General features: G+C 32.8%; 1 protein-coding gene across 3 annotated transcripts; it reads left to right on the forward strand.

Annotated features, from left to right (window-relative positions):
* LOC109345970 (FT-interacting protein 1-like) lies at positions 7,005 to 10,408 on the forward strand. 3 transcript variants are annotated; one of them, XM_019585288.1, is made up of 3 exons: positions 7,008 to 7,045; positions 7,569 to 7,624; positions 7,850 to 10,408. In XM_019585288.1, the coding sequence occupies exon 3, from the start codon at positions 7,905 to 7,907 to the stop codon at positions 10,227 to 10,229; it is 2,325 nt and encodes a 774-aa protein (XP_019440833.1). In that variant the 5' UTR covers positions 7,008 to 7,045; positions 7,569 to 7,624; positions 7,850 to 7,904; the 3' UTR covers positions 10,230 to 10,408. The 3 variants fall into 3 exon arrangements, with proteins under 3 accessions (XP_019440835.1, XP_019440833.1, XP_019440834.1); XM_019585290.1 differs by lacking the exon at positions 7,569 to 7,624 and having other exon boundaries at positions 7,005 to 7,045; positions 7,871 to 10,408; XM_019585289.1 differs by lacking the exon at positions 7,008 to 7,045 and having other exon boundaries at positions 7,528 to 7,624.

Here is an 11,718-nt window from a genome sequence, read left to right on the forward strand (position 1 = left end):
ACTATTTTTGAAATTTTTTTAAGTCTTTTAAAAGTGTCTCACATTTTCTAAAAAATAGTTTGAGCAATTATACTTGTATATACTTAAGAGTTTAGGATAGAAGTACTTACAAAGACTTAATCTAATGTCTTGAAGCTTTATCTGCATTTGTCTCCATAAGTCATCTTCCTTTTCTTCTTTTTGGTGATGTTGGTGTCTTCATCAAAACTGTGCCAATGTCAACAGCAATATCTTATTCACAACATTTTGATCTCGATTTGCTTTGCTTAGTGTTATTTTATCATTCTTTATCAGTGTACCCAAAAAAAACAATATGTTAAAGACTTATTACATGCTCTATAATATACTAGACTATGATTTTTTCGATAAAAGGTTAGAGTAAGCTTCTTAAAGAATTTATTTACTTTAATAAGTCATAATTTAGTTCATATAAAAGAATATTAAGTTTTTTTATTTAATTATATTATATATTAATATTATATTGTAATTATTATATATGAAATTTTAGAAGAAGATCTATTAGTTTATTCAAAGTAAATTTGATGACCTATTTAAAGACTTTAAAACATAATTAACTTTTAAATAATCTTATATGTTAGATTATATTTTTAAATATACGAGATTTAAAACTTAATTTAAGCACATTATATACTATATAGGTTTGACATGTTTAAAACAAGCGATATTTGTTTTCCTCCTTAATTATAAGCAAAAAAACATCAATATTCTTATATCATAAATATAAGCAAAATTAATTACATTTACATTTTTTTATTATCAGTTTCAATTTGAACCAATATTTAACAATTTTTTAAAATATACTAAATTAATAAATTTATTTATAAAAATAACATTTATTTATAAAAGAGATAAATGAAACCCAAATAAAACCAGAAATTTGTTTGTGGTGTGATTGATTTTAGGGGGTTAGACGGTGCCGTGTTTGCTACGGGAGTATATCTTCTGCTTAAGAAATAATATGTCAGTCGTTGTAATTATTAAAATTCTCAGTTATTAAATTTTTATTTGAGTTATTATATCCAATCATTACAAGTAACACAGTTTTAAGTAATAGAAAATTTGTCTCTTTATGTACCAAAGAGAAAAGAAAACGTGTCCCTTTTACTTTAGGTAGGTTAATAGAGAAGTGTAGGGTCCTTCCAAATCTGCCAGCAAGATCAATAAATATTTAGTCCAAAAGAGTGTAAGGTTGAGGCTCCATCAATGTTTTCCCCACTCTTGCAATTTGACAATCTAACCAGGACCCACATGGGAAATGGACGTCAATATTTTTACTATAGACTAGATAAATATGAAGATTTTAATACACCAAAGTATCATGTTATAACTCTTATATAGGGTATGATAACAATTATATTAAAATCATGAATTATTTAAGTTAATTGATTAAAATTTTGGATTAACTTTACTCATGTACTCAAGTCCTATTTATATCACACTATTGGAAGTTTTTGTATTAATATAGCTTATAATATCATAATTTTGAATCAAAGATCTATTTCCTTCAAATGGACTAAAAATTTACTTATTGTTCATAAAATACTTTTACTGCCGTGAACAAATATATAAAAATTTCATAATAAATGTTAATAAAAATAGTTTATGCAACCTTTTAATATTATTACCATATCATTTATTATTTATATATTAAATATAATGAAATCTTATGGTGATATTAAATATAACAAATCAGTGTTATAAAACTCGGCTCGAACCGGCCGGTCTGACCGGTTCAACCATGAATCAGACATTCAACTGGTCTGAACCTCTCATCTAACCGGTTTTGTATCAAGTCGGGTTGACTTAGTCAATTTAAACCTAAAACTAGTGACTCGAGTGGTCGGACTGGTTGAACCGGCCGAGTCAATCAAAAAAAATATTTTTTTAAAAAAAACAGCCAAATTGATATCGTTTTCAGTGAAAAACAAGTACTTTTAACTTATTTGTAGTTTTGTTTGTCATTTGTTGGTTTACATTATAACAAAATTTTCATTGTATAATTAGATTTTAAATTTATTGTATGTTTTTGTTATAGTTAAAATATAGTTCATATGTTGTTTGATGATGATATCAGTTTACTTGTGTCATTTTATAGTAGTAAAATGTTCTTTTTATTGTTGTTTAATTAGACATTATAATGTTTTTAAATTTTGAGTATACTATTATTAAATGCTACGTGATATTATAAATTTTTTAGAATTTTTAATACAAATCGAGTTAATCAGTCCAACCATTGACCAACTAGTTGAACTAGTGACTCATTAACCCAGTACCCTGACCGAATCATTGACCGGTCCAAGTTTAATAACATTGTAACAAATATGAATGGTTATGTATTTTTTATGGTGATGTTGTATAAATCAATGTTGTGAAACCCGAGCCGGACGTCAAACTGACAGAGGTCCCGTATTTGATTTAACCGGTTTAAACGATTAAACTATCCAGTCTGATCGGGTGATTCATACATAATTAATAATTTTTTATTATAAATATATAGTTATGTATAAATGTAAAACTTTATATAATTAATAATTCTGTATAATTATATTGAAGTAATAACATCTTCATCTTTTCTTAGATGGTAGTAAAACAAAATATTAGAGCAGTGTTCCATTTTTTAATTTTTAAGTGAAACGTCCGATTAACTTCCCGGGTTAATTTGGTTTAATCGGGTTTAACACAGTCGGATCGGAATTTCCTTGGTTCAAAGCGGTCCAACTCTCATTTGGTTAAGACTGCAATACAGAGCCGTTTTCAAGTCCGGTCAGCAGTCAAACCGATCGAACCGTCCGGTCCAGTCCGGTTCTCACAACACTGGTATAAATATCAATCTTGGTTTTAATTGTTGAGCAAGTGAACTAAATTAAAGTATAACTTCTAAAAAAAATATTTTTAAAAATAAAGTCCACACATTTCCATGTGATTAGGTCCACATCTGTTGTCTTATACTTAATGTCACTCCATGTGCTATGATATTATGATTGGTCAGAAAATTGCTTAATAATTAAATTTTAATTTAATATTTTTTCCTAACTAATCACAAAGTCATGTTACATTTAATGACATTAAGTATGAAACAACAGATATGTACCATGTCATATCACGAAGGGTTCAAATTAATGACACTTATTAGTCACAAATAATTTTACATCGCCGTTTTGTATAATAAAATTAAAAAATTATCCTTAAACTAATAGAAAAATGAGATCATCAAGATCTATTTGTTAGATCGTCACCATTATCCTTAAAAGAGGATCATAACTCATTTTATAATTTTACACAATTTTCAAAAATTTAATAGCCCTATCCATACAACCTACCCCAAATTTATAATTTTCTTAAACTTTTCTGTCCATACCCATATTTTCCTTTCAACTAGTCTCCTCTTAGGCTATGTTTGGTTTTGGAATGAAAGTAGAAGGAAAGAAAGTTGAAGGAAAGAGAGTTGAAGGAAATAAAAGTAGTAGAAAATGAGACAATAATTTTATTGTTTGGTATGATTGAAAATGGAAGGAAAGTGAGAGGAAAAAACACACACTTATATATAATGTATTGAAAATGACATAAGTGCCCTCATTATATCTATATAATTATGTAATTATCTAATTTTTAAATTACATAACTAAATAATTTATTTTTAATAATATTAATTAATATTTTTTAAGTAACATATATTCTAAGTTCAATAACAATATTTGTTTATAAAATTCAAAGAAAATCATTAATATTTTACATACATCTTTTTCAAAATAGTGTGTCTAGAAAAAAATATAACTGATATTTGTCAATCACTTTATATTTTTTAATCATTTCATTTCTACATATTTGTGTTTTGTCTTTCGAATTTATTTATTATTTGTTACTTTGTTGATAATTTTAAGTAATGATATTTCTTTTCACTTCATCTTTTAGCATACATAATTATATTTATTTGTAAGCTCAAAAGCAACAAAAATAAAATTAAGTTAACTAATTTCATATAAAAATGAATATAAACAGAGAAATTTAATGCATTGTGTTTATTTTCACATAGGTTATTGTTTTTTCAATTCATGATGAAGGGCAAATTTGAAATTTTTGATGGTTTTCATTCATTCCTTTATTTTCTTCCCAACTTAGGAATGAAAAGTTTTTTGTGGGACCCATGCATATTTTTTCCTTCCTATCTATTTAATTTTGGAACCAAAGGGTGAAATTTTTCACCACTTTTCTTTCCTCCTCTTTTCTTTCCTCTTGTTTTTTATACAACCAAACATAGTGTTAAGCAACTACTCACAAATTGTCAAAGGTGAACAAAAAACAAACCATATGTACCAATGTGATGTAGAGTTATGCTAGATCCATACGATGATAAAAATGGTAAAAAATTTGATTTCTGAAATCAATACTTATTGAGAGAGATAATAATACATTCTGGTAAAATTAATTACTTACCTATAAGGTAGAATGATATTGTTACAGTATCAAGAAAAAAGAGACCATCCACTCTTGTTCGGACAACCGAATTTTTACTGCTGCTGATACCCGTATCTAATTTTTCATACAATCCTAATGTGTTACTTGTAACAAAATATACATTAGAACATTTATATTTTAGCTAAGATTTCTTCAGATAAGTAGTCACATGTTGAAAAACATAAATGACCATTATACTTCAAAAAGAAAGAAAAAGAAACAACCATTGTCCATTCATATTACCCACTGTTGGGGATGTTTGAAATATGTTATTATATGAAGTCCCACATTGGCTAGAATTAGAATAGAGTAGAATATCAATGTTATATATTGGACTTAAGTCCCTTGTTATAATGTGCACCAGATATAAGCACCTAATAGAAACACCCCATGGGCAGGTGGGCCCATGGGTGTGTTAGGGCTTGTAATCTTTATTCTCTAATAATATCTCGGTAGTCGCTCAGCGCTCCCGGGGACGTAGGCACAATTGGCTGAACCCCGTTAACAAATTCTCTTGTTTCTTCTCTTCTATTTACTCGTATGTTCTTTACTTGACTACTTGTGGCCAACGCTGTGCAACGATCGCTTCCGCTGCATTAACAATTGGTATCAGAGCTAATTGGTAGTTGGCTCTTAACCCAGACGTCAGATAATGGCTAAAGAGGGTGAAGGCGTGATGGCAAAGATAGAGTAGATGAGTTGAAGGAGAAGGAAACATGGCAGAACTATAGTGTGGGCGATGTATGTGTTGATCCAGAACCCCATAAGTTCATGTATTGAGTTAGGATCAAGGTGGAGATAGAGACAAAGGTGTTGAGTTAGATGTTGACAATATCTCTCTAGATGTTGAGATAATATTCTCATTGGAGATGATAAAGAGAATATCGTAACGGCGTGTGTGAGAAGTCATAGTGAAAGATATTAATTGTTAGCAGATCCACAAAAACACAATGGCGATGGCTGACTTTGCTGTAGGGTGCGACATAGGCATTGGCTTTGATGCAAGTTGTAACACGAGCATTGGTAGAGATGTAGAGGTGTGACATGGGCATTGACTTGGATGCAAGGATGTGATACGGACATTAGTTAGCATTGATGCAAGGTATATGCTGTGGGTATACTCCTTATGGTGGGGTATGATAGTTCTTTTGAACTAGGATTGTCGAAGTAGACAATGGTGGTAGCGGTTGAGGCTTTCCAAAAAAACTTTAAGGTTCAGTTTGACTGAGTATTGAAGAGGACGATTGTTGGTGAACTTTTGTGTAGAGGTTCCAATATATCGAAAGACTTCATAGCAATAGGTGGTTAGGCGACATGTTCCATTTGATGGCGGTACGGGAAGCTACACTATAAGTTTGGAGAGCTAGGCTCTTGATAACATCGTCAATGATACTCAGAAGGTCTATGCTGTAGGGGAGCAATTAAAGAGAATTAGACATTGAACAAGGTGGAGTCATATATTTGCTAAGGTGGAGATTCTTGTGTAGATTTTCTAAGGAGCGAGATATTCGTCTATTTCAATCAAGATGGAGATTGTTGGGGTTGTTTGAAATATGTTATTATATGAAGTCCCACATTGCCTAGAATTAGAATAGAGTAGAATATCAATATTATATATTGGACTCAAGTCCCTTGTTATAATGTGCACCAGATATAAGCACCTAATAGAAACACCCAATGGACAGTGGGCCCATGAGTGTGCTAGGGTTTGTAATCCTTATTCTCTAATAATATATTGGTAGCCCGCTTAGCGCTCTCGGGGATGTAGGCACAATTGGCTGAACTCCATTAACAAATTCTCTTGTTTGTTCTCTTCTATTTACACATATGTCCTTTACTTGATTGCTTGTGGCCAATGCTGCGCAACGATCGCTTCCGCTGCACCAACACCCACCATAGGCAAAAGATAGAATATTTTCAAAGGACAATAAAATATGTCATTATATTCATAAATAAGTTATTTACTTTGATCATTAAAACTACCATATGTGTACGAGGGAAAATGTTTATAATTTTATAAGAATAAAGTATTTCTTGATTTGAAGAGATAAATTATCTCATCCCAACATTACAATCATGACACATATCTCATTTAATATTTGAGACAAACAAATTTCTAAACACTAAAAAATAGGATATATGTCATGATTATATTGACCAGAACATATGATAAGATATTTCATTCTCTAATTTTATTAGTTGGAACTATACAAGAATATACTTTATTTTTCTACAAAACCGAACAGGCTTGCATAATTGTTGTTACACGTGTAAGTACCAACTGATGTGCTTCACACGCGTGAACTGGGTCCACCGCCACTACTACACCACCACTCTTCTGTAGTCAAAAGAGGTCAAGCACTGTTCAAAAAAGCAAAGGAGCTTCTTTCTGTATATTTGCATAGATTCATTAGATCCTAATAGCTCCACCAAAAGCAACATCACCAAAAAAATTGAGTCTTTCTTCTTCCATCTTAATCCCTTGCTCCATTTCTTATTTTTTCATCAAAAAACATAAAAGAAACATACCCATTTCAGAAGAGAAGAAAATAAACCCATTTTCTCCAAGGTAACTTTTTTAAGCTAGGAAAAAATCATGCTTTATTTCTCTTCTTTCTCATTCATGATTTGCATTTCACACAAAATTTCTCTGATTTTTGTTTGTTTGTTCATCTACCCTTTGCTGTTTTAAAGGACCCATCTGGTCCAAATTCCAAGTAAGTTTTTTTAATATTTTTAAAAATATTATAAAATTTATAGAAAAATCTATGAAAATGAGAAGTGTATAAATTTACAGACAATCTAAATGTGTAGGTGTTTATGTTAAGCTTTTTATTTATTTTCTCTTTCTGTGGGTGGGTTAGGTAAGAATAGAAAGTGTTGTAGAAAGGAAAATAAACAAAGGGTGATGATCTTTGTTTCTCCAGAAAACAATGATCTGAGTTGAAGGGTGTGATTGTCTTATCTCATAAGGGTCTAATAATGCATAAAGTATGAAACTTGGAAGGGTTTCTCTTTCATCTCTTGCTTTATTCTAAGTTTCTGAATTTTGTTTATTTTTTTATTTGGGTCTTATGATTTTATGCTAACAGGGTCCATTGGATCTAAAAGACATGGAGTAAAGCTCACAGATTTAATCAAAATTAGTGTAAGTTCCCACATTCTTGGTTTTATTTGAGATCTATGTATAAATTCACTGTTTTTGTATATTTTAATATTTTCCCGAATATTTAGGTGACTCAATTTGCTATAGTGTAACGTTTATTTGACTATGTTTTCCTTTATTTTAGGCTCCTGAGAACTTTCATATTTTTAATTCAAAACTGTGTTCTAACGTTTAGAACAATCAATATTTGAAACTGTTCTGAACCAGCTTGCATTATTATAGTTGGAGTTTTGGGGCTTTGGTACTTTGAAAACCAGAAAAAATGCAGAGGCCTCCACCTGAAGATTTTCTCTTGAAGGAGACCAAGCCCCACCTCGGCGGGGGGAAGATCTCCGGCAATAAGCTTACTAGCACCTATGACCTTGTTGAGCAAATGCAGTACCTTTATGTGAGGGTTCAGAAGGCAAGGGACTTGCCTTCAAAGGATGTCACTGGCAGTTGTGACCCTTATGTTGAGGTCAAGTTGGGTAACTACAAAGGGACGACTCGGCACTTCGAGAAGAAGACTAATCCTGAGTGGAATCAGGTGTTTGCTTTCTCGAAAGACCGGATTCAGGCTTCCGTGCTGGAGGTCACTGTGAAAGATAAGGATCTTATGAAGGATGACTTCATCGGTCGTGTCTTGTTTGATCTCAATGACATTCCGAAGAGGGTTCCTCCGGATTCTCCTTTGGCACCACAGTGGTATAGACTGGAGGACAGAAAGGGTGATAAGGCGAAGGGGGAGCTGATGCTGGCTGTTTGGATGGGTACACAAGCTGATGAAGCTTTTCCCGAAGCGTGGCATTCTGATGCCGCAACTGTTAGTGGGGCTGATGCTCTTTCGAACATTAGGTCCAAGGTGTATCTCTCACCAAAGCTTTGGTATTTGAGGGTCAATGTAATTGAGGCACAAGACTTGCAGCCGACCGACAAAGGTAGATACCCTGAAGTTTTTGTGAAGGCCATTCTGGGAAATCAGGCCATGAGGACTAGAATCTCTCAGAGCAGGAGCATTAATCCAATGTGGAATGAGGATTTAATGTTTGTGGCCGCTGAACCATTTGAGGAGCCGCTGATTTTGAGTGTTGAAGACAGAGTTGCCCCGAACAAAGAGGAGGTTTTGGGACGGTGTGCAATTCCGCTTCAATTGGTTGACAGGAGACTGGATCACAAACCTGTGAACACTCGGTGGTTTAATCTCGAAAAGCATGTTATTGTTATGGAGGGGGAAAAGAAGAAGGAGATCAAGTTTTCGAGCAGGATCCACATGAGGGTTTGTCTAGAAGGTGGTTATCATGTTCTGGATGAATCTACTCACTACAGCAGTGATCTTCGTCCGACTGCAAAACAGCTGTGGAAGTCCAGTATTGGAGTTCTTGAACTGGGGATATTGAATGCTCATGGGTTGATGCCGATGAAAACAATAGATGGGAGGGGGACAACAGATGCTTATTGTGTAGCAAAATATGGGCAGAAGTGGGTGCGGACAAGGACAATCATCGATAGCTTTACACCAAGGTGGAACGAGCAATATACATGGGAGGTTTTTGATCCTTGCACCGTCATTACCATTGGTGTTTTCGATAACTGTCATTTGCACGGTGACAAGGCTGGAGGAGCAAAAGATTCAAGGATTGGGAAGGTAAGGATCCGTCTTTCCACGCTTGAGACTGACAGGGTGTATACACATTCCTATCCGCTTCTAGTTCTGCACCCGAGCGGGGTGAAGAAAATGGGTGAAATTCACCTGGCTGTGAGGTTTACCTGTTCTTCATTGCTTAATATGATGCACATGTATTCACATCCTTTGTTGCCTAAGATGCATTATATTCACCCATTGACTGTCAGCCAGCTCGACAGTCTGCGGCATCAAGCTACTCAGATTGTTTCGATGAGGCTGAGTCGTGCTGAGCCACCATTGCGAAAGGAGATAGTTGAATATATGCTGGATGTTGGCTCACACATGTGGAGTATGAGAAGAAGCAAGGCCAACTTTTTCAGGATTATGGGAGTTTTGAGTGGATTAATTGCTGTTGGGAAATGGTTTGATCAAATTTGCAATTGGAAAAATCCGATAACAACAGTTCTGATTCATATTCTGTTTATAATACTGGTCATATATCCTGAGCTTATCTTACCAACAATATTCCTCTACCTCTTCTTGATTGGAGTTTGGTACTACAGATGGAGGCCAAGGAACCCTACCCACATGGACACTCGTCTCTCTCATGCCGATTCTGCACACCCCGATGAACTCGATGAAGAGTTTGACACATTCCCAACCACCAGACCTCCGGACATGGTGAGGATGCGGTATGATCGGCTTAGAAGTATCGCTGGCAGGATACAGACCGTGGTTGGTGATTTGGCCACTCAAGGAGAACGGCTTCAATCTTTGCTCAGCTGGCGCGATCCTCGAGCTACTGCGCTTTTCGTGATCTTCTGTTTGGTTGCTGCCATTGTACTCTATGTCACTCCATTCCAAGTTGTTGCTCTCCTGACCGGAATTTATGTATTGAGGCATCCAAGGTTCAGACACAAGCTTCCTTCTGTGCCATTGAATTTCTTCAGGAGGCTGCCTGCAAGAACTGATTGCATGCTTTGAGTCATGGAAAAGTGCAGTTTTTGGTTTCTGGTTTCTGGTTTGATGTTGTGGATTTGCATCGTAGTTCATCATGTCATAGGATTTTCTAAGTCTGTGACTTTAAATTTACTTCTGCTTAATCAAACTTGGTTTAATTAGATGCAGTAAATTTTCTCAATTAAGTTTGAATTTATCAAACCATATATTACTATGCATTTACCCAAGTTTTTCAAACTCAAGAAGAAAAAATTATGCCCGGATAGAATAAGAGTTTTTTATATTATTGTTAGGAAAAATACATGAAGCCCCCAAAAAATTTTTGTACACATTTTGTTTCACAATGTGTCTTACTCCATGTGGATTTGTGATTAGTAAAAAATATTTAATAATTAAATTTTTACTTCGAGTATATTTTTTATGATAAAGTATAAACTCATGACACATGGAGTGATACAAACTATGGGATAATAGTTGTGTTTATATAAATTTATGTTTTTTGTAAGTAGGTATTATAAACTATTTTTCATTGTAATTAGTCTTTAAACTTTATTAGTTAATCATATTAGTTCATATATAAATATAGTGTTAAAATTATTAATAACTAACAAAGAAATTATTGTAATCAGAGTTTATATTAGATAAAAGTTAATTTCTAATTGAGTATTCTTCCAAGTTTTACTTTTTTAAGATAATTTATTTTTTAATTTTATAATACGTATATCACTGTTCAGTATATACTTCTATAGATAACTTTATATGAAAAGAACATACTATTTATATTACAAACATCATCACCTTGGCCAAAGAAAAAATACTTCAGCAATTTTAGTGAAAATATATGTTTCTAGCACAGAGAGAAAAATACATAGTATTTGGTTCAAATTCAAGAGGGAGAGTTGTAAAGAAAAAATATGTGAGCATTGCTACTATTGTGAATATAATTTAGCAATTTCATGGTTATTTATGTTGAATTTGACAACATATTTATACCGTGATTAATTTTACTAACTTATAAAGTTTAATGGTTAATTATGAAGGAAAAATAGATTATGATACCTAATTTAATATTATATTCATTATATTAAATCATCATTGACACTTGATTCTTGAAAGGGGATTACTTCATGAGTAAGTTAACAAAATTTATTCGATATCTTAATCATTTATTCTATGACAACTCACTCATTTAAATTACTGAATATATCTGAACTATTAGATTTTAATAGAATTGATGTTTAGGATATAAAATATGTTTTTTTCATTTAATTATGGAGAAGTGCATTTCACCTCTTGATTCTTGAATAAAATGAATTATATATGTGCATTAATTAACATTACTTTAATATTACATTTTCAAACTGTCGCGCTCCGATTTTTGGCTGCACGACTTTGTTTAGAGTCGCCACTACATTTTATAGTTAAAAATGTAGAAAAATATTTTAAGCCCAATTACCTTGGGCTTTTGGATTTTTGATATCCAGGTTCGGGAGTCGATTACAAGGTAGGGAAG

This window comes from Lupinus angustifolius, chromosome LG04, assembly GCF_001865875.1.
Source record: "Lupinus angustifolius cultivar Tanjil chromosome LG04, LupAngTanjil_v1.0, whole genome shotgun sequence".
NCBI classification, from domain to species: domain Eukaryota; kingdom Viridiplantae; phylum Streptophyta; class Magnoliopsida; order Fabales; family Fabaceae; genus Lupinus; species Lupinus angustifolius.